The sequence below is a fragment of the Columba livia genome, chromosome 3, assembly GCF_036013475.1.
Source record: "Columba livia isolate bColLiv1 breed racing homer chromosome 3, bColLiv1.pat.W.v2, whole genome shotgun sequence".
Taxonomy (NCBI): domain Eukaryota; kingdom Metazoa; phylum Chordata; class Aves; order Columbiformes; family Columbidae; genus Columba; species Columba livia.
The window spans coordinates 838509-863634 of record NC_088604.1 but is presented as its reverse complement, the minus strand read 5'-3'; the positions used below and the strand labels follow the sequence as shown (position 1 = coordinate 863634).

Below are 25126 nucleotides of genomic sequence, written 5' to 3'. Positions count from 1 at the left end.
AGCCCCACGGGTGCCGGGATGGGCGGGACCCCCACCCTGGGATGCCAGTGCCACCGTGTCCCCTCTGCACCCTCCCGAGACCCGTCCCCTGCAGCCCATGGGGTGTGGGACCCCGTGTCCCCCCCGCCGCCCCCGTCCCGTGCGCCAGGGCTGACCTTGGCTATCCGGCCGTGCTCCAGGCACTCCTGCAGCTCCAGCTTGTCGTTGACTGTGGACGCGAGTGGCCTGTGGGACACAGACAGGGTGGGCACGGGGTGGCAGCCCCACGTCCCCGCCCACCCGGGCACAGGGCAGCTCTCCAGATGGGGTTTGGGGGGCAATGGGTGGCCAAGGCTGTTTGGAGGAGCTGGGGCAGGAGCGGCTGATCCCCACTGGAACCTGCCTGTGGCCACGTGCCACCATCGTCCCCATGAGGGAGGGCAGCTCCATGACAACCCCCAGCACAAGGGAGCCAGAACAGGATCAGCCCCCTCTGTAGGGGTCACTACTCTGTTTTTGGGGTGTGCTGTCACCCAGAGCCACTTGTGACCCCACCGCTCTCGCCCAGTAATGCCTGGGGGCAGGGGACACGGGGAGGACCCTGGAGTCTGGCTCTGTCTAGAGCCCCTGGCAGCACCGTCCCCACCACCCCATCCTGGGGTGGATTAAAGGGGGTGGTCAGAGAGGTTCTCCTGCCCCTCTGCTCTGCCCTGGGGAGACCACACCTGGAATATTGTGTCCAGTTGTGGCCCCTCAGTTCCAGCAGGACAGGGAACTGCTGGAGAGAGTCCAGCGCAGCCACCAAGATGCTGGAGGGAGTGGAGCATCTCCCGTGTGAGGAAAGGCTGAGGGAGCTGGGGCTCTGGAGCTGGACAAGAGGAGACTGAGGGGGGACTCATTGCTGGGGATCAATATGGAAAGGGGCAGTGTCAGGAGGATGGAGCCAGGCTCTTCTGGTGACAACCAGGGACAGGACAAGGGGCAATGGGTGCAAACTGGAACACAGGAGGTTCCGCTGAAAGATGAGAAGAAACTTCCTCCTGTTGAGGGTGCCAGAGCCTGGAACTGTGATTCTGTGGGATTCTCACCAACCTGTTCATCCCGGGAAGGTTCCCCCAGAAGTACCGTGCCCTGTGCGCCGCAGACACCTCTTTGGCATCGATCATGACAGGATTGGACTGCAAGAAGGGAGAGAGGCTGGTCAGCGGGGCCAGGCATCCCCACACCGGGACAGGACCCGCGGGGTCCCCGTGGCCGGGGGCAGCGACCCCCCAGCACTCACCTCCAGGAAGCGCGAGATGTCCCTCTTGTCGCTCACCCCCATGGCCACCACGTTCTCAAAGAGCCAGAAGAAGGGTCGGTCGTCGCCCTCCTTGGGCCGGGCTTCGTGCAGCAGGCGGTAGAACTCGAAGAAGAGACGGCCGGTGCCCTCTGGGCAGGAGAGAGCGAGAGGGGTCGGTGTTGGCGGCAGGGGCCGGTGTTGGCGGCAGGGGCCGGCGCCAGCCCCGTGGGGAGACACTTACTTACCATAGAGCCCCTTCCTGGCCGGGTTGACGATGGAGAGGTCGTTGCAGGGGCTGCCCCCAATCACCAGGTCGAAGGGGCCCCACTCCTGTATCTGCAAGAGGGACAGACCCGGTGAGCCGGGCACCGGTGCCGGATGCTGCCGCCTGCCTGGGGACAGCGCGCCTGCTGTTGGGGACACCGGGTGCGCACAGGGGGGTGGATGGCAGCTGAGCCCCCGGCGGGATGGCCAGGCTGTGCTGGCAAAGGCCAGGGAGATGCAGGACAAGGACAAGGGACCAGACCCATCCTGGGGACGCAGGACTGAGCACCGGGACGCTGTGGGGAGGGGGGAGGCGTGGGGGGGACCCGGCCGGCAGCACGTACGTGTTTCTGTGTGACATTTCGGACGTCCCCGACGTACATGATCTTGCCCTGGTGCCTCACCATGCCGACGGTGATGGAGTCCTCGCACACCTCGGAGGCGATGTACCGGTCCACCTGGATGCCCAGGTCCTTCAGCACCAGCAGGCCTGCAGGGAGCGCGCTGGGTGACGATGGGCCCCCCCACATCACCCCCAGCCCCACGCCATCCCCTCCCTGGCCCCCACTAGCGTGGCCCCCCAGGCCTGCGGAGACGTGGGGGCTGCTCAACCTGCCCTGACACCCGATGGGCGTGGGACCCTCTGCCCCGAGGCTGCACGGTTGTGGGGTGTGGGCGGGCTGCTCACCCCACGCTGTTCCCAAACACGCCCCAATGAGGGTCCCTGCGGGGGCTGCGGACCCCCACCCACCTGTGGCGATGCCGTCAAAGAGCGAGAGCACCCGGATCGGCTTCCTCTTCTCGGCCGGCACCGGTGGGTACACCTTCGGTGGGTCCTGCGGCCACAGCGGGAGTCAGGCAGGAGGGGACACGGGGCAGAGGGGACGTGGGGCAGCAGGGAGGGGGGACATGGGGCTATGTCAAGGGGGACACAGGGCTGTGGGGAGGGAAAGGCTGAGGGAGCTGGGGCTCTGGAGCTGGACAAGAGGAGACTGAGGGGGGACTCATTCCTGGGGATCAAGATGGAAAGGGGCAGTGTCAGGAGGATGGAGCCAGGCTCTTCTGGTGACAACCAGGGACAGGACAAGGGGCAATGGGTGCAAACTGCAACACAGGAGGTTCCACTGCAAGAGGAGAAGCAACTTGTTGGGGGTGAGGGTGGCAGAGCCTGGCCCAGGCTGCCCAGGGGGTTGTGGAGTCTCCTTCTGTGCAGACATTCCAACCCGCCTGGACACCTTCCTGTGTAACCTCATCTGGGTGTTCCTGCTCCATGGGGGGATTGCACTGCATGAGCTTTCCAGGGCCCTTCAACCCCTGACACTCTGGGGTTCTGTGACATGGGACACGGGGGTTTGGGGAGGGGGCACATGGGAAGGGGGCACACAGGGCTGTGGGGAGGGGGCACATGGGGGTCCCGCCGCAGGGACACTCACGAACTCCTGGTCGTGGTTGTTGGCGAAGAACATCTGGAGGCGCGAGGGCCAGTCCTCCCGCCGGCGCAGGAGCCCATAGACGCCCTTGTGGCCGCACATGTAGCAGTTCCAGGGATCCTCCTTGATGGCCGCCTGCGCTGCCCCCGGCCCCACCAGCAGGTCCACGCACTCCACGCAGAAGCACCTGGTGGCACCAGGAGCCGGGCTCAGCCGCGGCGCAGAAGGGTGTCCCCGGCATGGCCCTGCCGTCTCAGCCGGCTCACCGTGCCCCGGGACCCGCAGACCCACACCAGGACCTGCCACCTGCCCAAACCTCTGCCAGACCCACAAAATGACCCACATCTGGGACCTGCAGCATCACCAAAAGCTCCCTGGCCCCACACCAGGACCAGGGCATCACTGAAACCCCCACACCAGAACTGCGGTACCACCAAAACCTCCCAGCCCTTGACAAGACTGAGGCACCACCAAAACCTCCCCAATCCCATGCCAAGACTGGGTCATCACCGACACATCTCAGTCCCAAACACCAGCACTGGCATCCCAAAATTCCCATGCCAGGACTGGGGCACCACCGAAACCCCCCCAGCCCCATGTGGGACTGGAGAATCACCAAAACCTTCCCAGCCCCTGGCCTGGGCTGTGGCATGCCCAAAACTGCCCAGCCTCATGCCAGGACATTGCCAAAATTCCCCCCAGCCCCACACTGGGAATGGGGCATCACCAAAATGCCACATGGGGATTGTGGCACCACAACCACCTCCCCGTCCCATACTGGCACTGTGGCATCACCACAATGTCCCAGCCCCACACCAGGACTGGTGTCACTGAAACCCCATGTCAGGAGCAGGGCGTCACCAAAACCCCCACACCGGAACTGTGGTACCACCAAAACCCCCCAGCCCCACACCAGCACCGGGGCATCACCAAAACCTCTGCAGCCCCACACCAGCACCGGGGCATCACCAAAATTTCCACAGCCTACACCAGCACCGGGGCATCACCAAAACCTCTGCAGCCCCACGCCAGGACCAGGACATCACCAAACCCTCCCCAGCCCCACGCCAGCACTGGGGCATCACCAAACCCTCCCCAGCCCCACGCCAGCACCGGGGCATCACCAAACCCTCCCCAGCCCCAGGCCCGACCTGCAGCAGTTGTTGTTGCCGCACATGAGCACCTCGCGGCCGCCGCAGCAGATGGTGCAGTAGGACTGGTAGCCGTCGTCGTCGTACTGGTACGCGCACTCCAAGAAGCAGTTCTGTGGCAGAGCCAAGGCGTGAGTACGGCACAGCCGGGCCTGCCACCCGGGCCACCGGGATGCCGCCGCGGGGCTGCCGGGGTGGCTCCTGGCAGAGGGACACCCCCGGGACGAGGCGTTTCAGGGGCACCCGGCCGTGCCCGCCTGGCATGCGGGCTGTGCTGTACCTTGCAGTTTTGGCACATTCCTCCGATGAACAGGGGGTGCTCCAGGGTGACGTTGAGGCTCCCGCAGGAGATGCAGATGTCTGGAGCAGGAGGGGACACGTTCTGTTACGCCCGGGCTCTGCCACCCCCAGCACCCCACATGGGGACGGGTGAGCCCAGCGCTCGGGAGCAGCCTGAGCCACATCCTGCCGCCCCGGCTAACGCCCACCCCAGCGCTGGGTGACACCAACTGCACCCCCCGAGCCCCAGCCTGCCAGGACAGCCACTGTGCTGTGACAGGGACCAACCCTGGGGACAGCGGGGCTCACATCACCTCCCCAGCCCCCAGCACTGCTCTGCTCCATGCCCAGGCTCAGCCCCAGCCTGTGACAGTGACACCAGTGTCCCAGGGGTCTGTCACCATGGGGTGCAGCCCCCCCATCACAGCTGCTGCAGGATAGGACAAGCCTGTCCTCTTGGGACCCCTCTGAGCCCCCTCTCTGTCTCCTGGCTCTGCAGCCACAATTGGTCCAGACCAGGAGAGATCCTCCCACCCCAGCCCTGTCCTGGGGGCAGGATGTGTCCCAGCCCCACCCCGGGGGGGACAGGATGTGTCCCAGCCCCGTGCTCACCTTCAATGTTCCTGCATTTCTGCCGGACCTCGTACACGAGTCGCTCTGGGGAAGGACAAAGGTGTCAGGGTGGGGGGTCCCACCCAGCCAGGTCCCGTCTGCGCAGCCCCCGCAGGGGAGTGAAGGGAGGGCACCCCGCAGGGAAGGTCCCCAATGGAAAAGGGCACCTGGCCCAGAGCAGCTTTCACCCCATGGCCCCCAGGTGAGCGTGACCTCCCAGCACCAGCACCAGCACCAAGCTTGGCCAAGCAAACCCCGTGGAGGGGGGTGGGCGTGGGGGCAGCCCCGACCCCCCGCGCGGTACCTCGGGTGCGCTCGTCGATGATCTCCTTGACCTTGGGCTTCTCTGTTGTGCTTTTCCTGGGTTTTTTGGCAGGTGGGGGTGGCGCGTAGGCAGCTGCTTCCGGCTCGACCCACATCTCCGTGTAAACTTCTTTGTAGGGGTTGCGCTCCTCTGCAAGGGAGAGCAGGGGACCATCACCAGGGCCCCCTCAGCCCCCCAGGACCTGCCAGCCCCATGGTGTTTGCTCAAGCTCGTGCCACCCTGGTGATGCCAGAGCCAGTGGTCCCAGGGGCACTTGCTGAGGCCACCGAGCGGGTCCCCACCCCCCTCACCTTCAGGGGGCTCCAGGCCCTTGGGGCCGGAGGGCTGGAAGCCGCCCAGCGCCCACTCGATCATCTGCTTGTTCTGGATCTCCACCACCTTGGAGGTGTCGGTCTCGTCGTTCTCGGGACACGCTGGGAAGATCTTCCCTGCTCGGCTGCTCGCCACCTGCGCAGGGGGGTCACAGCACAGCGTCACCCACCCCCTGCCCAGGGGTCCCCAGCCCCAGATCCCCCTTGAGGAACTCCCAATACCTCCCAGCACTGCCCAGAGCCAGGACCGGCTCAGCATCGCCCAGCAGGGACTTCAGCACCTCCCCAGAGTCCTTCCAGACACCCCGGGCTGGGACAAGGGATCCCCAGAATCTCCTTAGGGAGTCCCCTGCATCTCCCCCACTTTTTCAGAGACAGCCCATGCCCCCTGGGAGGCCACTGGGCGCAGGAGGCAGGGCCCAGCCTGCTCCCACACACCTGCCCAGGGCACTGGTGTCCCCAAAACCTCCTGCAGCCATGGGGACAGTGCCACCCCACACAGCCAATGCCACCCTGCAGCTGGTGTGACCCGGTGCCACCCTGCAGCTGGTGTGACCCAGTGCCACCCTGCAGCTGGTGTGACCCAGTGCCACCCTGCAGCTGGTGTGACCCAGTGCCACCCCGCCGCCACCGGCGCTCACCTGCAGCACCTCGTAGATGGCTTTGCGATACATGGGCTGCTTGTTGTAGGTGGCCTGGTGGAAGGCGCTGGCAAAGGAGCTGAGCGGCAGGAGCTTCTCCACACAGACCTGGGGGACGGGGACGTGAGCCCAGGGGATGCCTGGGGACGGACGGACTTCCCCAAGCCCCACGAGTGTCACTTACCACGGAGAACTTGCCATCCCCGAACCACATCACCCAGCGGGTGCCCTCGGCCGCACGGCTCCGGCCCGTCATCCACCAGGAGACGATGCGCCCGGGCCACCAGGAGAAGCCGCGCAGCTTGCCCCACACCAGCTCGCCAATGCCAAAGCCTCGGCCATCCTGCGCCGGGACAGGGACAGGGGACGTCAGAGCCCGGCGGGGACGAGGTGCCCATGTCCCCAGGGGCAGCAGCCCTGCAAACCCCCTTCCCCGGCCGGCCCTGCCCTCACCTCGTACTCGGGCTCGTCGTCCGCCGACTTGGAGGTGCTCTTGTCCACGGCGTCGGCCACCACTGGCTCAGGCGTGGTGGCCACGTTGGGCGAGGCGGGGTCGGTGGGCTGCTGCGAGGCGGGGGGACTGGCCTCCTCCTCCTTCTGGGGCTCTGCCCGCGGCGTCTCCTCCACCACGTTCATCACGGCGATCACCTTCGCCTTCTTCTCCGCCTGGGGAGGGCGAGGGGGGTGGTCAGAGCAAGGTGGGGGTGTCGAGGTGTGGGACAGGCAGAGCCCCCCAGCACCTGCCCCGGGGACCAGCCCGGTGTGCAGCTCCATCCCCAGAGGGGACGCCAAGAGCCTGTGCCGGGGCACAGCGGCAGGACCCCCGGCGCCCCCCGGCCCGTGTCACCCTCTCCAAGCCACCCGGTGCCCCTGGGACACCCCAGACCGGGCACCCGCTGTCCCCGGGCCGCTGTGCTGAGCTGCACTGGCCGGGCCGGGCCCAGAGGCTGAGCCGAGCCTGAGCAGGGACCGGCCTTGCCCCGGGGCGGAGAAGTGCCAGGCTCCGCCGGACCGGGCCAAGCCGAGCTGTGCCGAGCCGGTCTGGGCTGAGCCGAGCCGAGACGCCCTCCCCGCGGTGGCCACCTACCCATGCGGGCTGGGCGCCGCGGCGGGCCGGGCCAAGCCGAGCCGAACTGAGCCGAGCCAAGCCAGGCCGAGCGGAGCCGGACTGAGCCGAGCCGAGCCAGGCCGAGCGGAGCCGGACTGAGCCGAGCCAAGCCGGACTGAGCCGAGCCCGACTAAGCCGAGTCGGGCCGCACTGAGCCGAGCCGGACTGAGCCAAGCCCGCCTGAGCCGAGCCGAGCCGAGCCGAGCCGAGCCGAGCCGAGCCGAGCCGAGCCGAGCCGAGCCGAGCCGGACCGGGCCGCGGGCAGGGCCGGCGGTTCTTTGTCTGGGATCCCGGGTCACATGGTGCCTCCCGGCCCGGCTGGTTGGCTGCGGCGGGAGGGGCCGCGCGGCGCCGAGGGGACAAGCCCGGCCCGGCCCCCCCGCCCGCGCCTCGGCCCGGCTCGGCTCCGCTCGGGTCGAGTCGGCTCCGCTCGGCAACTCCGCTCGGGTCGAGTCGGCTCCGCTCGGCAGCTCGGCTCGGCTCGGCTCGGGTCGGCAAGCCGGGTCGGCTCGGGTCGGCAACTCGGCTCCGATCGGCAGTTCGGCTCGGGCGGCTCGGCTTCGCTCGGCTCGACCCGGCTCTCTCACCGTGTCCCGATCCTGCTCGGCTCGGCTCCGGTGTCTCCCCGCGGTCCGGTCTCATGCAGCTCAGCTCGGCTCCGGCCCGGTGCCTCCCGGCCCCGGCCCCGCTCCCCAGGCCGTGCCCCGGGGCCGGGCGCCAGCAGCGGCCCGGGGGGGGTCCCGCTCACCCGGGTACTCACCGGCCCAGCGGCAGCGATCGCGTCCGGGCTGGGCTGGGGCCGCCTCCCTGCCGCGGGGCCGCTCAGCGCCGCCTTTTGTCCCGGGGCCGCGGCCCCCCCGGCCCCTTTGTGCTGCGGAGCGGTGGGACAGGGCGGGGGGACAGGGCGGGGGGCGGGGGCGCCCCGGGGCCTCGCCCGGCACGGCAGGAATCCGCCCGGGGGCTCCCCCACCCCGCGCCGGGCTGCGCTGGCCCAGAGCGCCCCAGTGGCAACCAGGTGGGGACTGGCTGGCTGGCACCGGCCCTGCGGCACCAGCGCGGCCCGTGGCACGCACCAGCACGGGGCTGGTTTGGGTCCACGTCACCCAGTTCAGCCCATTGGCACAGACCAGTACGGCACCGATCTTGAGACCACATCACTTAGTTCAGCCTGCTCTAACACCCCAGCATGGCACTGGTCTGGGAGCACGTCACCCAGTTCAGCCCATCAGCACACACCAGCGCGGGACGCTGGTTTGGGGCCACATCACCCAGTTCATCACATTGGCACAGACCAGTTCAGCACGGGTCTCGAGACCACATCACGCAGTTCAGCCCACTGTTACACCCCAGCACAGCGCTGGGTCTGGGAGCACGTCACCCAGTTCAGCCCAGACCACATGGCACTGGTTTAGGAGCACGTCACCCAGTTCAGCCCGTCAGCACACACCAGCACGGGACACTGGTTTGGGTCCACATCACCCAGCTCAGCCCATTGGCACAGACACATGGCACTGGTTTGGGACCTCACCACCCAGGTCAGCCCAGATCACACGGCACTGGTTTGGGACCACAGCACCCAGGTCAGCCCATCTGCACACACCAATACCAGTACTGGCCTGGCTGGACCCAACCATCCCAGTTCATGGCTGTCTCCAGGCTGCACCCCCAGCCCAGGGGCTGTCCCCCAGCAGCGGGATGTCCCCAAAGAGCTCCATGTCCCAACACGCGAGACCGATGCACCTTAAATCCCAAGGCACCCCAAATCCCGCTCCCCCAAGTCCCCCGGCACAGCCCTGAACACCCAGACACCCCCGCAGCCAGAGTACGTGTCCCCCCGGCAGCCAGACGCCCCAAGGGACGTCTCCAGTGGCAGGACTGCCTGTGCCGTGCCTGCCCTGGCAGCCAGGCCGAACCAGGCAGTGCTGGCTGTGGCTGTGCTGGTGCCGGGAGGATGGTGGCGAGGATGAGGTGGCCACAGCCTGTCACCCACAGACTCCACCGTGTCCCCTCTCCCTCCCCAGCACTGGCGGCAGGAGCAGGGTCCTGTGGGACCCCCGGGCAGGGCTGCGGGTGCTGGTATGAGCCCTTCGGCAGTGCCCAGGGTGCCAGGCCGAGCCGCGGCATGGCTGTGACGGGTGCCAGCACCACTCTCCTGCCATGGCTGTGGGGAGTGAGTCTGTCACGGACACCCAGCAGAGCGAGGGGCCCACGCAGGAGCCACAGCTGTGAGGGGACATGTGGGGTGCCCGGCACCCCAGGACGGAGCTGCCAGCTGCAGGGCGGGGGTCCCTGGGACCCCAGGCAGGTGCTGTCCTGCAGAGCCGTGGCACCGGGACCCCTTTGTGTTGCAGAGTGCAAGGACAAAGGGACAGATGGTGTCACCCCCGGGCGTGGGAGCTGGGAGGGCTGGGGGGCAGCAGAGCCCTCCTGCCCTGTGACCCCCACCCTGCCCATGGGGCAGCACTTTGGCCAAACCACCTTGCCCAAGGCAGCCCCTTGGGACCCCAAACACCCCCAGCCAGAGGAGGGGGTGGTCACAGCGTGGGGTGCACCCAGGACCGCCTGGTGAGGGGCGCCAGGCACTGCGGGCCATGGCGGGACCAGGGGCGTCCGCTGGAGCTGTGGGAAGAGCCAGGAGGGGCCCGAGGGGTCTGTGGGCGAGGGGGGGACGGGGCAGATGGGGGACAAAGCCCCAGCACAGGCCCGGGCCCCCGGGGGTGACAAAGCTGCCGATTCCCGCGGGGGTGGCTCCTGCTTTGTCCCCGGGGAGGGGGAGGAAATCTCCCATTGACGGTCGTTAAAGCGCGATAAGGGGATGTGCAGGGATTGGGACATGGTGACAATCAGCCAACGCTCCTGCCCCCAGGCCACAGGCAGCTCTGCCAGCCCCGTCCCTGCTCCTGTCCCAGTCCTGCCCTGTCGCTGCTCTGTCTCCAGCCCCATCCCATTTTCTGTCCGTGTCCCTGCTCCACCCCCATCTCCATCCCCTGTCTCTGCCCCATCTCATCTCCATCCGCATTTCAATCCCCATTTCCATCTCCATCTATCTGAATCTCCACGTCCATCCCACCTGTCCCCCTCCCAGACTCATCCCCACCCCATCCCTATCACAGAATCATTTTGGTTGGAAAAGTCCCTCAAGATCATGGAGCCCAACTATAACCCAGCCCTGTCCCTGCCCCATGTCCTGAGAATCTCATGTCCGTCTGTCCAGCCCTCCAGGGCTGGTGACTCCAGCACTGCCCTGGGCAGCCTGTTCCAATGCCCCACAGCCCTTTGGGGCAGAAATTGTTCCTAATATCCAATCCATCCCACCCAGCGGGCAGCAGCAAGTGCCCCCGGGGCTGCGGCGGGTGAGGAAGAGGAGGGAAGGCCAGGGGGGTTGGGGCCCATTTGTCCCTGTGAGCTGTGCCATGGGGGGGCCCTTCCCAGGGAGGGTTTCAGTCCCTGAGCCTTTGCGGACCCTGGCACCCCAAAAGAGCCAACCCCTCCATGGCACAGCCAGTACCGCCCCCGGCACTGCGGGAGGGCAGGGACACGGAGCCACGCGGGCTGTGGGTGGCACGTCCCATCCCTGGGGACCATGTCGCTGACACCACCACCAAGTGACAAGTGGCGCTGGGCACGCGCTGTCAGCCGGGATCGCGGGAAAAAGGCTGATCTGGCCAGAAAACGACTCCGGCTTTCTCGCCGTAATGAAAAGAAAACACTTGCTCTTATTAGAAAAATACTGGAATGCTGCGCGCTGGTCCAGCATTGTTTGAGAGTGAGGCTCCTCACAAGAAATAGCTTCATTTTTTAAGCATTTTTTCTCAATTATTTTTGGCTGACGGGCGATTCTGGCTGACCTGAAGCTGCATTTGTTTTGGCGAGCGAACCGTGTATTGGAAAATTGTTACTCGGCGGCTGCAACCAGCAACCTCCCCGGCTGCGCCAGCTGCGGTTTGCTCCGTGCGCTTGGCACGGTGCGGCACGGCCGGCAGCTGCCTGGCATACGGTGCGGGCAGCACCACCAGCCCATGGCCGGAGCCCACGGCACAGGGTCCCATCCGTGGCACTGCCGGCCGCAGCTGCAGGGCCTCCTGGCAGCCAGAGCACGGCTGCACCGGGACCTGCAAACATCTGCATTGCTGGTGCCCCCCACACCAGGCAGCGGCAGCAAGCCCCAACCACGAGCCCACATTTGGCAATCTGCAGCCCACCCACGCCTGGGGGTGCCCACCCTGGCTGGGGTACCCCAGGACACCCCCCTGGCCCTGCCCTGCCACCCCCCTGTGCCTGTGCTGGCCACCGCAGGAGGAGCTGAGCCATGAGATCCCCCGGCACAGTCACCCCAGCCACACCAGTCCTGCACCCCATGGGGACACCGTGGCTGTCCCAGCCATGCCCTGTGCCCCATGGGGACACTGTGGCCATACCCTGTGCCTCATGGGGACACCGTGGCCGCCCCAGCCATACCCTGTGCCCCATGGGGACACTGTGGCCATGACCTGTGCCCTACGGGGACACCGTGGCTGCCCCAGCCATGCCCTGTGCCCCATGGGGACACTGTGGCCGACCCAGCCATGCCTTGTGCCCCATGGGGACACTGTGGCCATGCCCTGTGCCCCATGGGGACACCGTGGCCGCCCCAGCCATGCCCTGTGCCCCATGGGGACACTGTGGCCATACCCTATGCCCCATGGGGACACCGTGGCCGACCCAGCCATGCCCTGTGCCCCATGGGGACACCGTGGCCATCCCAACCATGCCCTGTGCCCCATGGGGACACTGTGGCCATACCCTGCGCCCGACGGGGACACCGTGGCTGCCCCAGCCATGCCCTGTGCCCCATGGGGACACTGTGGCCATGCCCTGTGCCCCATGGGGACACCGTGGCCGCCCCAGCCATGCCCTGTGCCCCATGGGGACACTGTGGCCATGACCTGTGCCCCATGGGGACACTGTGGCCGCCCCAGCCATACCCTGTGCCCCATGGGGACACAGTGGCCATGACCTGTGCCCCATGGGGACACCGTGGCCGCCCAGCCATGCCCTGTGCCCCATGGGGACACTGTGGCCATGACCTGTGCCCCATGGGGACACCGTGGCCGCCCCAGCCATGCCCTGTGCCCCATGGGGGCACTGTGGCCATACCCTATGCCCCATGGGGACACCGTGGCCGACCCAGCCATGCCCTGTGCCCCATGGGGACACCGTGGCCGCCCCAGCCATGCCCTGTGCCCCATGGGGACACTGTGGCCATGCCCTGTGCCCTATGGGGACACCGTGGCCGCCCCAGCCATGCCTTCTGCCCCATGGGGACACTGTGGCCATACCCTATGCCCCATGGGGACACTGTGGCCATACCCTGCGCCTGACGGGGACACCGTGGCTGCCCCAGCCATGCCCTGTGCCCCATGGGGACACTGTGGCCATGCCCTGTGCCCCACGGGGACACCGTGGCCGTCCCAGCCATGCCCTGTGCCCCATGGGGACACCGTGGCCATCCCAGCCATGCCCTGTGCCCCATGGGGGCACTGTGGCCATACCCTGCGCCCCACGGGGACATCGCAGCTGTCCCAACCATGCCCTGTGCCCCATGGGGACACTGTGGCCATACCCTGCGCCCCACGGGGACATCGCGGCTGTCCCAAACATGCCCTGTGCCCCATGGGGACAGCCTGGCTGTACCTCGACTTCGCTGTGCTCTGCAGGGACACTCGGGCCACCCCAGCCATGCCCATGTCCCCATTGGGACACTGTGGCCACACCAGCCGTGCCCTTCCAGACGCCCTGGCCGTGCCAGCCTCGCCCTGTCCCCATGCGGTGCCATCATGCCGGAACTCCGCGGCACAGGGCTATAAATAGCATCAGGGGCGGCAGTGGCATGAGGAGACCCGTTGCCATGGAGATGTGCTGGCAGGGGGGACCGGCACAGAGAACGGGGTCGTGGGGTGGTGGGGATGGGAGCCCCCCTGAGCCCCTGCCCCACGGCACCCCCTGATCGGCCACTGGCACCACGGTCTGCACCAGGCCCCCCCAGCTCCTGCCGCAACCCTCCGCTGAGCCGCCGCGGCTGCGTCACGGTGCGCGCTGGTTCCCCGGGAAACCAGCAGGAACGGCACATCCCGGCACATCCCGCGGGAGCAGGAAGGGCCCCGCGCTGCCCACACCGGCGGCTGCACACACCGGGGCTCTGGCCCACGGCTTCTGGTGGCCCCCGGGGGACAGAGGCGGGGGCAGCGAAGCCACCAGTCCTGGCTGTGCTGTGAACCGCGGTGTGGGCAGCGCGGTGGCACCATCGCCGCCACCATCCCATGGGCAGTGTCGGCTCTGCAGCCAGCCCCACAGCACGGCACAAGCCACAGTGCCCCGCAGCAAGGCTGCCCACCTTACCCCCCTGTGCTGACCGTGCAGCCAGTCACCGTGGCACTGCTGGCAGAGCGCTCTGAGTATGCCACATTTTGCCGGCGCCCTGCCCGCCATCATTAGCGACGCCGCAATTAGCCATGCGAGCCTTGGAGACAGCGAGACACCGCGAGACCTGGGCCGTGCAGCGTGGTGCAGCCCGCCCCATCCCGCACCACCGCCGTGCCGCGGTGCCCCCCGCCCGCGCCGGCTCTCACCTCCCTCTTCCAGCGCGCCAGCCACTCGTCCCGTTTCCTCTTGCTGATGTAGTAGGGGTCCCCGGCCTGGAAGGTGTGCCGCTGCATGGGCCGCTGCCGCAGGCTCGACTCCCAGCCCAGCCCGCCGCGCAGCCGCCCACGGGAGCCCTGCGCCGGGGAGAGAGCAGGCTGAAGGCTGCGGTGCTGGTGCTGCCGCAGACACCAGGGATGGCAGCACGGGGGGAGCCGTGGCCTGGGACAGGCTGGGCTCTGGGGGCAGCGGGGGGACACGCAGACGAGCTGTGCTGGGGACTGGGGGTGGCACCTGCTGGGCCCAGCCAGGGAGGTGGGGACGGGGGGCACGGCCTCCCTGGCCATCGGCTGCACCAAGACCGGGTATACCAGCGCCGGGCATCACACTGTGCCTGGCAACACCGGGATGGAACCACCGGCACGATCTGCCTGGGAAGGTGGGGGATCTGCCTGGGGAAGCACCGTCCCACGGCAGGATGGCACTGCCTGGCCACGGCTCGGTGCCGCCTGGGCCCCAGCGCAGGGTCAGGCGCTGCCGGTGCCCCACCATGCCAGTGCCTCGCCGTGCCAGAGCCCCGCTGTGCCGGTGCCTCACTGCACCGGTGCAGGAGCCTCTGACCCCCATCCCACCGGGAACCCCGTGGCTGCTGGTGCTGAGGGACAGGGCTGCCCATTCCCCGGTGGGCTGCGGGGCCATGTCCAGCTCCGGTGGGGGCCGCGGTGCAGCCCCCAGCCCAGCCCATACTTGCCTCCATTTTCAGGCTGTCAAAGTTGTTTTCCTCCTTCTCGTCCTTGCCTGCACACAGAACAGAGAGGAGCCATCAGTGGGGGCAGCTCGGGGCTGTGGGGCTGGGGGGGGAAGGGGTCCCACCTGTGACCCCCAGCCCAGCCTGGGGAAGGGTCCCCATGGCCACTGTGCCAGGCCTGGGCTGCGCTCCCGGGGACGCCGGCTGCTCCTGAACCCCCTCCCTGCACGCCGGCCTGGGAGTCTGGGGGTGCTGAGAGCGGCCCCGCTGGGGCCGGGGCGGCGGGGGAAGCACACAGAGCCCCATCGGCTTCCTGTGCTAGCGGCACATCTTTGTGCTGCAGGTACGCGCCGAACCACTGCCGGGAAAGCGGCTAAAAATAACCCCAACGGTTCCTGGGGCTGCGAACCTGCACACACCCTGAGCTGCCGCGGCCGGAGCTGGGGGTGCCCTGGTGTGCGCACGTGGGGACACCCCCCCTCCCGCACCTTGCCGCGGCAGTGCCGGGCTGCTGGGACCCTGCAGTGGGGGGGCACCTCCATCCCAGGTGCCATCGGCGTCCGCGCTTCGCCCCGGTGTCAGAGGCAGTCCGAAGAACACTACTGAATTATAACCCCTCGGCATTTTGGTTGCCTTAATTTTGCGCTTTGAGATCAAGGTAAACGAACCATCACGAGTCCATCACCAAATGGACCACGACACCCAGCCACCCCAGCACAGAGCGGGGCTGCACGGTGAGGGGGGCTTGGCCGGGACCCCCAGTGACCCCCACGCTGTTCTGCTGCATGGCACAAGCCCCGGTCACCCGCCCAGCCCTGTGTGACACCGGACAGTCCCTCGCGGCACATGTGGACCTGATGCCTGTGGCAGCCGGTCCCCAGCCCAGAAGCAGTCAGGCCCAAGCAGGAGAGCGGCCCAGAGCCCGGCTCGAGTGCTGGGGACACTTGGGGACACAGGGGGACAGGAAGGGGTGTGTGCCCGGGGTTGGCTGGGTGACCTGCCCCCCCAGCCCCTGCAGGCAGGACGATCTCAGGTGGGGAAACTGAGGCCCAGGTGAGGGAGGGGACCTGTCCAGTTCTGAGAGGCTGGTCCCCTCCAGCACCCCAGGCATCAATACCAGCTGAACTGGGGGACTCTGAACAAACTGGAGGCCATACAGCCGGCATTGCCCCCGCCGAGCCCAGTGCCAGGCCGTTACGGGTGCCAGGGCTGCCACGGCCTGTGGTAGCCCCGCGGCTGCAGCTCCTGCCTGAGCATCCCGCACATGCCCAGCACGGCCGGGGCCTGGCACAGCCGCGGCTCCTGCCCATCCCGGCGCCCCACGGCAGCACCGTGCCCCACGGTGGCACAGCCACGACACAGAGTCACCAATGGACAGCAGGATCCTGGCTGAGACCTTCCCCCTGGGGATTTCAGCAGGGACAGGACTGGGCGCAGAGCTGATGGGGCAGTTGGGAAACGGTGCTTGGGCAGCGCTGGAAGGGCAGGATCCGGCCCTGGGCGGGGCCAGCGAGGGGTGAAGAGCCGGTGGGCCAGGAGCAGTGACGGAGCGGGACAGGGTGCGCGATGCTCGGGGAGCAGGCGGGGCTGAGGGACCCGGGAGCAGCAGCACCGCCGGCAGGAGCCAAGCCTGTCACTGGAAGGTGACGGTGTCGCTGCTAACCTCTGCGCAGACATGGCCGAGGCGCTGGAAATGGCTTCCAGGGAAGGGCATGAGCTCCTGCGGCTCTCGCCGCTCCCCCAGACGGGCTCTGGGTACCCGGGGCTGCTGCTCCAACGCCATCACCGGGGCTCCCGCCGTGGAGCAGCGCTGGGCAGGCGGCACACACCGCAGAGCGCGGCTGCGTTTGCAGGAACGCGCCGGAGAGGAGGGGAGGGCAGGAAAGAGCCTCCGGGTGATGGGCTGCGCCGCTCTGCCTGCGCGGGGAGAGGAGCAGGAGGGCGAGCACCGCGAGGACACTGCGGGCACGTCACCGTGGGACGGGCCCTGTCACACCGAGGGGAAAGGGCTGACCACCCGTCCTGAGGCTGGAGGTGGGACCTGACACCCCGGGGCTGTCAGCACCCCACTGCACACCAGTCCCCACACTGGGGGTGCTGCTCCAACCCGCTCTGGCTCAGCCCGGCTGGTCCCGCTCCCCTTGGCCACCGCGGCCAGCCTGGCACTATGGCTGTGCCGTGGCCCAGCCCAGCAGGCTCCCCAACCACCTGCACCGCGGCCACTGCGGCTTCTCCGCTCCCTGAGCTGGCACCTCGGTGCCTCACGGCTGCAGCAGCGGCTGTGTCACTTGTCTCCAGCCCTGCCCTGCCCGTCCCCACTCCATCAGAGCGTCATTTGGGTTGGAAAAGCCCCTCAAGAGCATCGAGTCCAACAGTTACTAAGCCCTGGCACTACCTCATGTCCCTGAGAACCTCATGTCTGTCTGTCCAGCCCTCTAGGGCTGGTGACTCCAGCACTGCCCTGGGCAGCCTGTTCCAATGCCCCACAGCCCTTTGGGGAAGAAATTGTTCCCAGATCCAACCTCAACCTCCCCTGGGCAACTTGAGGCCGTTTCCTCTGCTCCTGGCGCTTGTTCCTGGGGAGCAGAGCCCGACCCCCCTGGCTCCAAGCTCCTTTCAGGCAGTTCAGAGATCAGAAGGTCTCCCCTCAGCTCCTGTTCTCCAGCTGAACCCCCCAGGTCCCTCAGCCGCTCCATCACACTTGTGCTCCAGCCCCTCACCAGCTCCGCTCCCTTCTCTCCACTTGCTCCAGCACCTCAAGGCCTTTCTTGGCATGAGGGGCCCAGAACTGCCCCAGGATTGGCGGTTTGGCCTCCCCAGGTCCAGCACAGGGACAGTCACTGCGTTGCTGTGATTTGACCCTGCCCAGACACGTCTGGGGGGTCTGCAGGGGAGCTGAGGGTCTGGCAGTGGGCAGGGGGGCGGGGCTGGGAGCCCTCCCTGAGCTGTGCACATGGACCCACACCCGCGCTCATGGACACGACACACCCGCGGGCCAGTGGAGCCCAGCCCCGCTGGGTCCCCCCAGGCAGCCCCCGCACCGGCTGCTGCCCGGGACCACGACATGGGGCTCCGGGACAGAGACCCCAGCGCCTCCCTGTGCCCGTGTCAACCCCGCACTGAGGAGCGTGTCCCCGTGCTCAGAGGAACCCGCCCGGGGTGCAGTTTGTGCCCGTGGTTTCTGGTCCCGTCTCTGGGCACCCCTGGCAGAGCCCGGCTCCCTCTGCCCTTCTCTGGCAGGTGTTTCCACACCTGGATCCCATCCCATCCCATCCCATCCCATCCCATCCCATCCCATCCCATCCCATCCCATCCCATCCCATCCCTGCTCCAGGCTGAGCAGCTCCATCCCTTCAGTGGCCCCTCTCTGGGCTCTCTCCAGTCTGTCCATGTCTCTCCTGTACAGGGGAGCCCAGCGCTGGGCCCAGCGCTGAGCAGAGGGCAGGACCATCCACTCCCTGCCCTGCTGATGCTTTGCCCAGTGCAGCCCAGGGTACCATTTCCCTGATGTGCCCAAGGACCTGCTGCTGCCTCACGGTTGGTTTGGTGCCCACCAGGACGCCCGGGTCCTCCCCACCGCGCTGCTCTCCAGCCAGCATGTCCCTGGCACACACTGGTGCAGGGGCTGGTGCTCAGTGTGGTGCTGAGCCCACGGCCTCCCCTGCTCCCTGCAATGCCCAGGGCAGCACCGGCACCAGAGCTGGCATCTCCTCAGCACCGGGACAGTGTGTCTGCGGGACTGCACCACGCAGGTGCCTCCCTTGGCAAGTGTGGGGCTGCCAGGCAAAGCGGCACAAGCACCGGCAGCAATGGCACACACCAGAGCACGTTCGTGTGCGGGCAGGGGCACCAGCACGGGCTGCGCTGGCAAGACAGGGACTGAGCTCCCTGCTGCATCCCTGCCGGGGAGCAGAGCCCAGCAGAGAGGGGGACGCGACGGGACCAGCACGCGAGGGCAGCCCCTGCTCTGATCCACGCCTCCACCCCAACCCCATGGAGCACGGATGGGCTCAGCCCTTCCTCCACCTCCTCCTCCTCAGCCCGGGGGCCGCCGCAGCCCGGTCCCCTCCCGGGACAGTGGCCGGGGGTCCCTGGCGGCACCGCAGGCAGAGCCGCACCCCGCAGCCGGGAGCCCTCGGCGCTCAGGTCTTACTTTTCTCTGCGGCTTCCAGGAGTTTCCTCCTCCCGCGTTTCTTCTGGGGGTCGGAAGGGGCCAGCTCACCCTCATCGGCCGGGGCGTCCAGGCCCTCCTTGGGGGTGCAGCGGCCGTTCTCCAGCGCCCGGCCCGTCTCGCCGTCCGGCAGGCTCTCCGTCTCGTCCTCCTCGGGCCGCCCGCCCTTGGGGCTCGCGCCGCCCTCCTCGGCGCCCTTCCACGGGGCACTGTCCCCCTCCACGTCCCCGTTGGGCAGCGGCTCGGCAGGGCTGGCCTCCGGGCAGGGTGGCGGGCACTTGGGGACAGCCGCAGTGTCTTTGGGGGTGTCACTGCTTTCCACCTGCCGAGGAGAGGGAAAGAAGTTGCGGTGGGCACTGGTGGGGGGACACAGCTCCACCAGCACCAGACCCCATGGCAGGAGCCCTCGCACCACATTGTACAACCCCATCTAGCCCTGTCCTTGTCCCTGTGCCCCTGTCCTGACCCCACTTCCAGCTCAGACAGCACAGCAGGACGGGTGTCACCGGCGCCATGACACAGCGCTGTGACATGGTGATCATCTGGGGACAAACGCACATTACACCAAAAAGACCAAGTTCCACATCCTGCATGTCGGCACACGGGGCTGCCGCTGCCTGCGGGCGGGACAGGGCTACACCGGCACCCTCAGGACGCAGACACCGCGAGGACCACGCACTGTGCCACGGGACCTGCGGAACCAGGACAGAGGGACACGACACCATCAGGAACAGGACACGCTGCTGTGTCAGCCGCAGGATGAGGACACGTTGCCACGGCTTTGTCAGGAGCAAGACACGCTGCCGTGGGACGAAAGGACCAGGCCAGGCTGTCAAAGCACCTCAGGACCAGGACACACGGACATGACAGCCACAGGACCATGACATGCTGCCAGGACATCCTCAGGAGCAGAACACATTGCCATGACATCCTCAAGACCAGGACACACGGCCACGGCACCTTCAGCACCAGGACACACTGCCTTGGCACTCTCAGGACCAGGAGACACCACCATAACATCCCCAGGGCCAGGACATGCAGCCACAGCACCCTCAGGACTGGACACCACGGCGTGTCACGCAGGCAGGCAGGTGACCCACATCACCTGTGACAGGCTCCTTTCCGGGCTTAAATGGGGATGAGAAGAAAGATGGGGACAGACTTTTGAGCAGGGCCTGTTGTGACAGGACAAGGGGTGATGGTTTTAAACTAAAGGAGGGAGATTCAGGCCGGACATGATGCAGAAATTGTTTGTGCTGGGGGTGGTGAGAGCCTGGCCCAGGTTGGCCAGAGAGGTGGTAGATGAACCATCCCTGAGACATCCCAGGCCAGGCTGGACGGGCTCTGAGCAACCTGAGCTGGTGCAGATGTCCCTGTCATGGCAGGGGGAGCTGGGAAGGTCCCTTCAACCCAAACCATCCTGTGGTTCGATGGTATCACAGGCCACATAACATGATGATCAGCAATAAAAACAGAGCAGAGGGGGTTGGGTAAGTGTGACACCTTTTGCTGAGGAACTGGCACAACGTCGGCCTTGTTGGCCTCCTCCCGACTCTTACCAACACTCGGACTGTCATCACCACCATGAAGCTCCAGTCAACCAAAGCAGCCCCGGACACACAGGGCCACCCCACTGCCTCTCCTTCTGCCCTGTCCTTGCCGATGGTCCACAGCCACCACGGCGCGCTCAGGACCAGGACACACCGCACGGCAGCTCCAAGACCAGGACGAGTGGCCAAGCCAACCTCAGAACAAAGACACATTGCAGTGACACCCTCAGGAACAGGACATGATGGCATGGCACCCTCAGACCAACAGCACATTGACATGACACCTACAGGAGCTGGACACATGGATGTGACGCACACCCGCAGGAGCGGGACACACCACCATAGCACCTTCAGCACCAAGACACAATTCCCTGGCACCCTCAGGACCAGGACACGAGGAGATGACACCACGAGGACCTGCATACATTGCCATGACACCTTCAGGACCCTCCACGATGCCCTCAGGGCCAGGACGGCTGTGCGTGGTGTGCGTGACAGGCAGAGCCGGCCACTGCGGCCTGTACGTGTGACGGGAAGGGACAAGGCGTGTGACAACCACATGTGGGTGTGCACGGTGGCCAGGGCAGCTGTACGGGTGTTCCTGCACAACTGGCAGAGCCGGGGACTGTGACGTGTGTGGGCACGGGTGACAGGCAGAGCCAGGCCCCGTGACAGCTCTGTGCACATGCCTGTGCCGGTGTTACACACGGCTGTGACACACTGCGAGTGTGAGAGTGACGGTGAGCGAGTGTGACAGGCACGACTGGAGCCTGTGACACGCACGTGTGACAGGTGGGCACAGCAACACCCGCGGGGGAGCGTGTGTGTGTGACAGACAGGTGAGTGTGTGACAGGTGTGTGTGTGTTACAGGTGTGTGTGACAGGCAGGTGTGTGTGACAGCCGGGTGTGTGTGTGACAGGCGGTGCTGGTGCCCATGGGAACCATGCAGCTTGTGGGTACAGTGGCAAACGTGTGTGAGCGTGACAGCCAGGGGAAGGACCGGCGCTGTCGGCACTCACCGGCACGCCGGGCCCCAGAGCATGTCTGCGCAACAGGCAGCACCAACATAAGTGTGGCAGACGGCAAGGCTGCGGGGCTGGCATCACCAGTCCCCTGCCACACTGGCAGCCCTGGGGGAGCCGCACGGCACGGCACGGCACGGCACAGCACGGCACGGCACGGCACGGCACGGCACGGCACAGCACAGCACGGCATGGCACGGCACGGCACAGCATGGCACGGCACGGCACGGCACAGCACGGCACAGCACGGCACGGGCCAGCGGGAGCGGGAGCAGCAGGGGCAGCGCAGTCAGAGCGAGAGGCGCAGCCGGCCCGGCGGTTTCCGTGGCGAAGGAGAGTGAAAGTGCTGCTGCGTCACTGCGACAGCGGCGCCGGGCACACGGCGCAGCCGCGGCACGGGGGGCTCTGCCCGCGCTGCCTGGCTGGGCCCCAGCCGGCCCTGCTCCCGGTGCCCCCCAGGAGTGCTCCCCAGGGGCTGACCCACACCACCCCGGGGTGCCCATCCCCAGGGCCTGGCCCTCGCGGCACACCGCGGCGTTCGGCCACCAGCACCGTCCTCCCCAGGGACCCCGCACACCGCCCGCGGGCGTGGGGCACCCAGCCCAGCCCCACGCCACCCCAGCCCCACAGCCCAGCACCTGAAGCACAGACACCCGCGGTGCCGGGAACTGCGGTGGTGACACGCGGCCCCACTTCCTGTGCCACACACTCACCTCTGCCAGCTTGTGACCCCCAGCCCCACACTTGGCCCCCACCCCTGTCCCCCCAGCCCCACAGCGGAGGCTCCGCAAGAAGCCAGGAGCGCCGGGGGCTTTGCAGGGCCCAGGATGGAGGGGGAGGCCCCAGGTTTGCTCCCAGCCCGGCCGAGGCACAGCTGCGTGCACGGGGAGGGCAGGCAAGCCCTGCCTGTTCCCTGCCTGTGCTCTGCCTGCGTCTGCCTGCCCCCTGCCTGCGTCTGCCTGTCCCCTGCCTGCACCCTGCCTGCCCCTGCCTGTGCTCTGCCTGCGCTCTGCCTGCGCTCTGCCTGCCCCCTGCCTGTGTCTGCCTGTCCCCTGCGTGCCCCTGCCTGTGTCTGCCTGTGCTCTGCCTGTGCTCTGCCTGCCCCTGCCTGTGCTGGAGCAGAGCCCCCATCTCTGCCGGGGGACACAGAGGGGAGGTGGCTGCAGGGACCCTCCTGCCCGTCCCCAGCAAAGTCCATGTCCCAGGACGCAGCCTCCGGTGGCAGAACGCCAGGAGCAAACGCCAGGGCGCCAGGAGCAAAGGCCGCGCTGCCAGCCAGGCCTGGCACGAGCCCACCCTCCCTGCCCTGGGGCCGCCAGGAAGGGGACACCAAGACGTGGGGCAGGAGCTCTGGGGGGGTGGCAGGTGAGGGAGGAACCTTTGCTCCCCAGAGCTCGCCGGATCTGCACCGTGTGCCGCTTACCGCGGTGCATCCCCGCCGGCTGCCGCGCAGGCGCCTCTCCCTGTGCTGGCGGCCACGGCCCCGCGGTGCCGGCTGCTTCCTGCTGGCCCGGCCGCCCCGCTGCTGGCTCAGCCGCTTCCACCGCTCACCGCCGGCCCCAGCCCCGCGTGTGGGGGTCAGGGGGCCGAGGGGCCGCGAGTGGAGCGGGGAGGAGGGGACAAGCTGCTCTGCAACCTGCAGCGGGTTGTGAGGGGCTGTGAGGTGGGAGGGGGCGCTGGGGACCCTCGCAGGGCGTGCAGCAGCACTGGTGGTGCCACGGCCACACCAGCGCAACGCCTGGCTGACTGCGGGGAGCCACTCCCAAACCCCCTCCCGTTGTGCCGGGCTGGCCCAGCTCCCACCTGGGGACAGCGCGGCGGTGTCACTTGTGCCAGGGACATGCGTGCACTGGGGTGGGGCCACTGCGCACCCAGACACCGGGGACACGCGAGCTGCTGCCGCCATTTCACAGGGTGCCTGGCAGCCTCTCCTGTGCCGGCCGACAGCCGGGGAGGGCACGGCTCAGCCGAGCAGAAACCATGGCCACGGGACGGTGGGGGGACGTGCCAGGCCGCCACGGCAGAGTGCCAGCCATGAGCGAGCGTGCGTGCGGGGAAACGAAGGTTGCAGGACCAACCTGGGCGCGCCACAGCCCCGAGAGCCCGGCCACGAGCCGTGGTGCTGGCACAGACTGCAGGGATGGTGCGGTGCGTCTGGATGTGGCCCCGGAGCAGCACAGGGAGCAGCACCAGCGGTGGGATGGACACCAGAGAGCAAAGTCCTGGCTGGTGCAGGGAGGGAGGCGGCAGCACCGCGGTGCCTGCGCCGGGAACCGCGCTGGCTCTGGCACCGACTGTGCCGGAGCTGCCGGAGGGGGCTGAGCCAGCGGGGAAGGGGCTGCAGCAGCCGCAGCGAAGGGGAGGGAGGTTCAGGACAAACCGAAGTGGGGCCAAGGGGCTGCACCCCAGAGCCCGTGCCAGGGGCTGCACCAGAGGACAAGCCGAGCGCGTCCCACGTCACTCCTGGGAACAGACGGGGGTCTCCGTTCCCACTGCAGGCACCGTGGCTTCCCGCTGTGTCCCCTGTGCCCCCACACCAGCGGTCGGCCGAGCTGCCGGTTGTGGGGGGGCCCGGCCGCCCCCAGCCCCGCTCCCACCTCCCGCTCGGGGCCGCATCCTGGACATGGCGCCGAGAACAATCACAGGGGCTGCGTGGGCTTCCCGGAGGAAACAGGAATGCTGGTGCACGCTCCGGATTCGGCGGCGGCGGGGCTGGCGGAGGCGCTGCCGCGGGGGGCTCGGTGAAGCTGTGGGGGGCTTGGTGGGGCTGTGGGGGCTGCGTGGGGCTCCGTGGGGCTGTGGGGGCTCAGCCCACCCCCACAGCAGGATGGGGCCTGGGGGTGGCAGCTGCCATGGGCACACACTCCCCTTGGGTGCCAGGATGAACTGTCACCGCGGGGCTGGGCAGCACCACCGCGCCAGCACCACGCACCCCCCACCACAGCCCGGCAGAGCAGATGGGGCAGCTGGGCCAGCCTGGCCCCACGGCCCTGCTCCGGCCCTGCCATGGCAGCCCCTTCTCGCCAGCAGAGACACCGGCCCACCGCGCTTTCAGGAAATGGGCATCACCACACCTCTGCCGTGGCCCCACCGGCGCGGCACCCGCTCAGCCCCAGCTCCCTGCCTGTGCCAGGGCCTCCCCGGCTCTGTGGTGCTGCCGGACTATGCCAGGAATCTGTGCCAGGCGGGCGGTGGGATGGGGCACATGGAGGTGAACCCCAGGCAGGACAGGCACCGTGTCCCCTCACACCACAGCCTGCCAGCACAGGACACACAGCCCACCCTGCACCGCAGCCGGCGCGGCACCCGTCCAAACAACCCCACACCTCCAGCCCTCAACAGCCACCTGGCCAAAGTTGGCACCGGGGCTCCAGCCCTGCCGCCGCTCCCCTACCTGGTTGGGTCCAGACCCCAGCTCACTGGGCTCCCGGTGCTGCCGCTCCGGCACGGCCGCCGGGCCAGGGAGGGGAAGGGGAAGCCGGGACCCAGCCCAGGGCGCTGCCCCTCCCGGCCGCCCCGGCGCCCGTCCCGTCCCCGCGGAGGGCCCGGCGGCCGGTCGCCCTTCCTGCCCACCCACCCGCTTCCTCGGCGCCGGCGCTGGGAACAGGCGCTGCCTTTCTGCCGCTCCCCCCTC

At 67.9% G+C, this 25126-nt stretch overlaps 1 protein-coding gene across 5 annotated transcripts in view; it reads right to left on the bottom strand.

The window, feature by feature from the left end:
- Window positions 1-25126, bottom strand: part of DNMT3A (DNA methyltransferase 3 alpha) — a 45117-nt gene that overhangs the window by 4794 nt on the left and 15197 nt on the right. The window contains exons 1-19 of one of the 5 annotated variants that reach the window (XM_065055407.1): window positions 24887-25031; window positions 18902-19241; window positions 14752-14798; window positions 13991-14137; window positions 6728-6940; window positions 6459-6617; window positions 6275-6382; window positions 5613-5769; window positions 5302-5451; window positions 4998-5042; window positions 4387-4466; window positions 4107-4219; window positions 2959-3142; window positions 2277-2361; window positions 1870-2015; window positions 1507-1597; window positions 1262-1410; window positions 1072-1157; window positions 156-225 (exon numbers count right to left, since the gene is read on the bottom strand). In XM_065055407.1, coding sequence (XP_064911479.1) covers window positions 156-225; window positions 1072-1157; window positions 1262-1410; window positions 1507-1597; window positions 1870-2015; window positions 2277-2361; window positions 2959-3142; window positions 4107-4219; window positions 4387-4466; window positions 4998-5042; window positions 5302-5451; window positions 5613-5769; window positions 6275-6382; window positions 6459-6617; window positions 6728-6940; window positions 13991-14137; window positions 14752-14757 — 1989 coding nt within the window. In that variant the 5' untranslated portion in view covers window positions 14758-14798; window positions 18902-19241; window positions 24887-25031. Of the gene's footprint in view, window positions 1-155; window positions 226-1071; window positions 1158-1261; window positions 1411-1506; window positions 1598-1869; window positions 2016-2276; window positions 2362-2958; window positions 3143-4106; window positions 4220-4386; window positions 4467-4997; window positions 5043-5301; window positions 5452-5612; window positions 5770-6274; window positions 6383-6458; window positions 6618-6727; window positions 6941-7361; window positions 10456-13990; window positions 14138-14751; window positions 14799-18901; window positions 19242-24886; window positions 25032-25126 lie in introns of those variants that run through there. The other 4 variants (XM_065055408.1, XM_065055409.1, XM_065055412.1 and 1 more) reach the window with 4 other exon arrangements.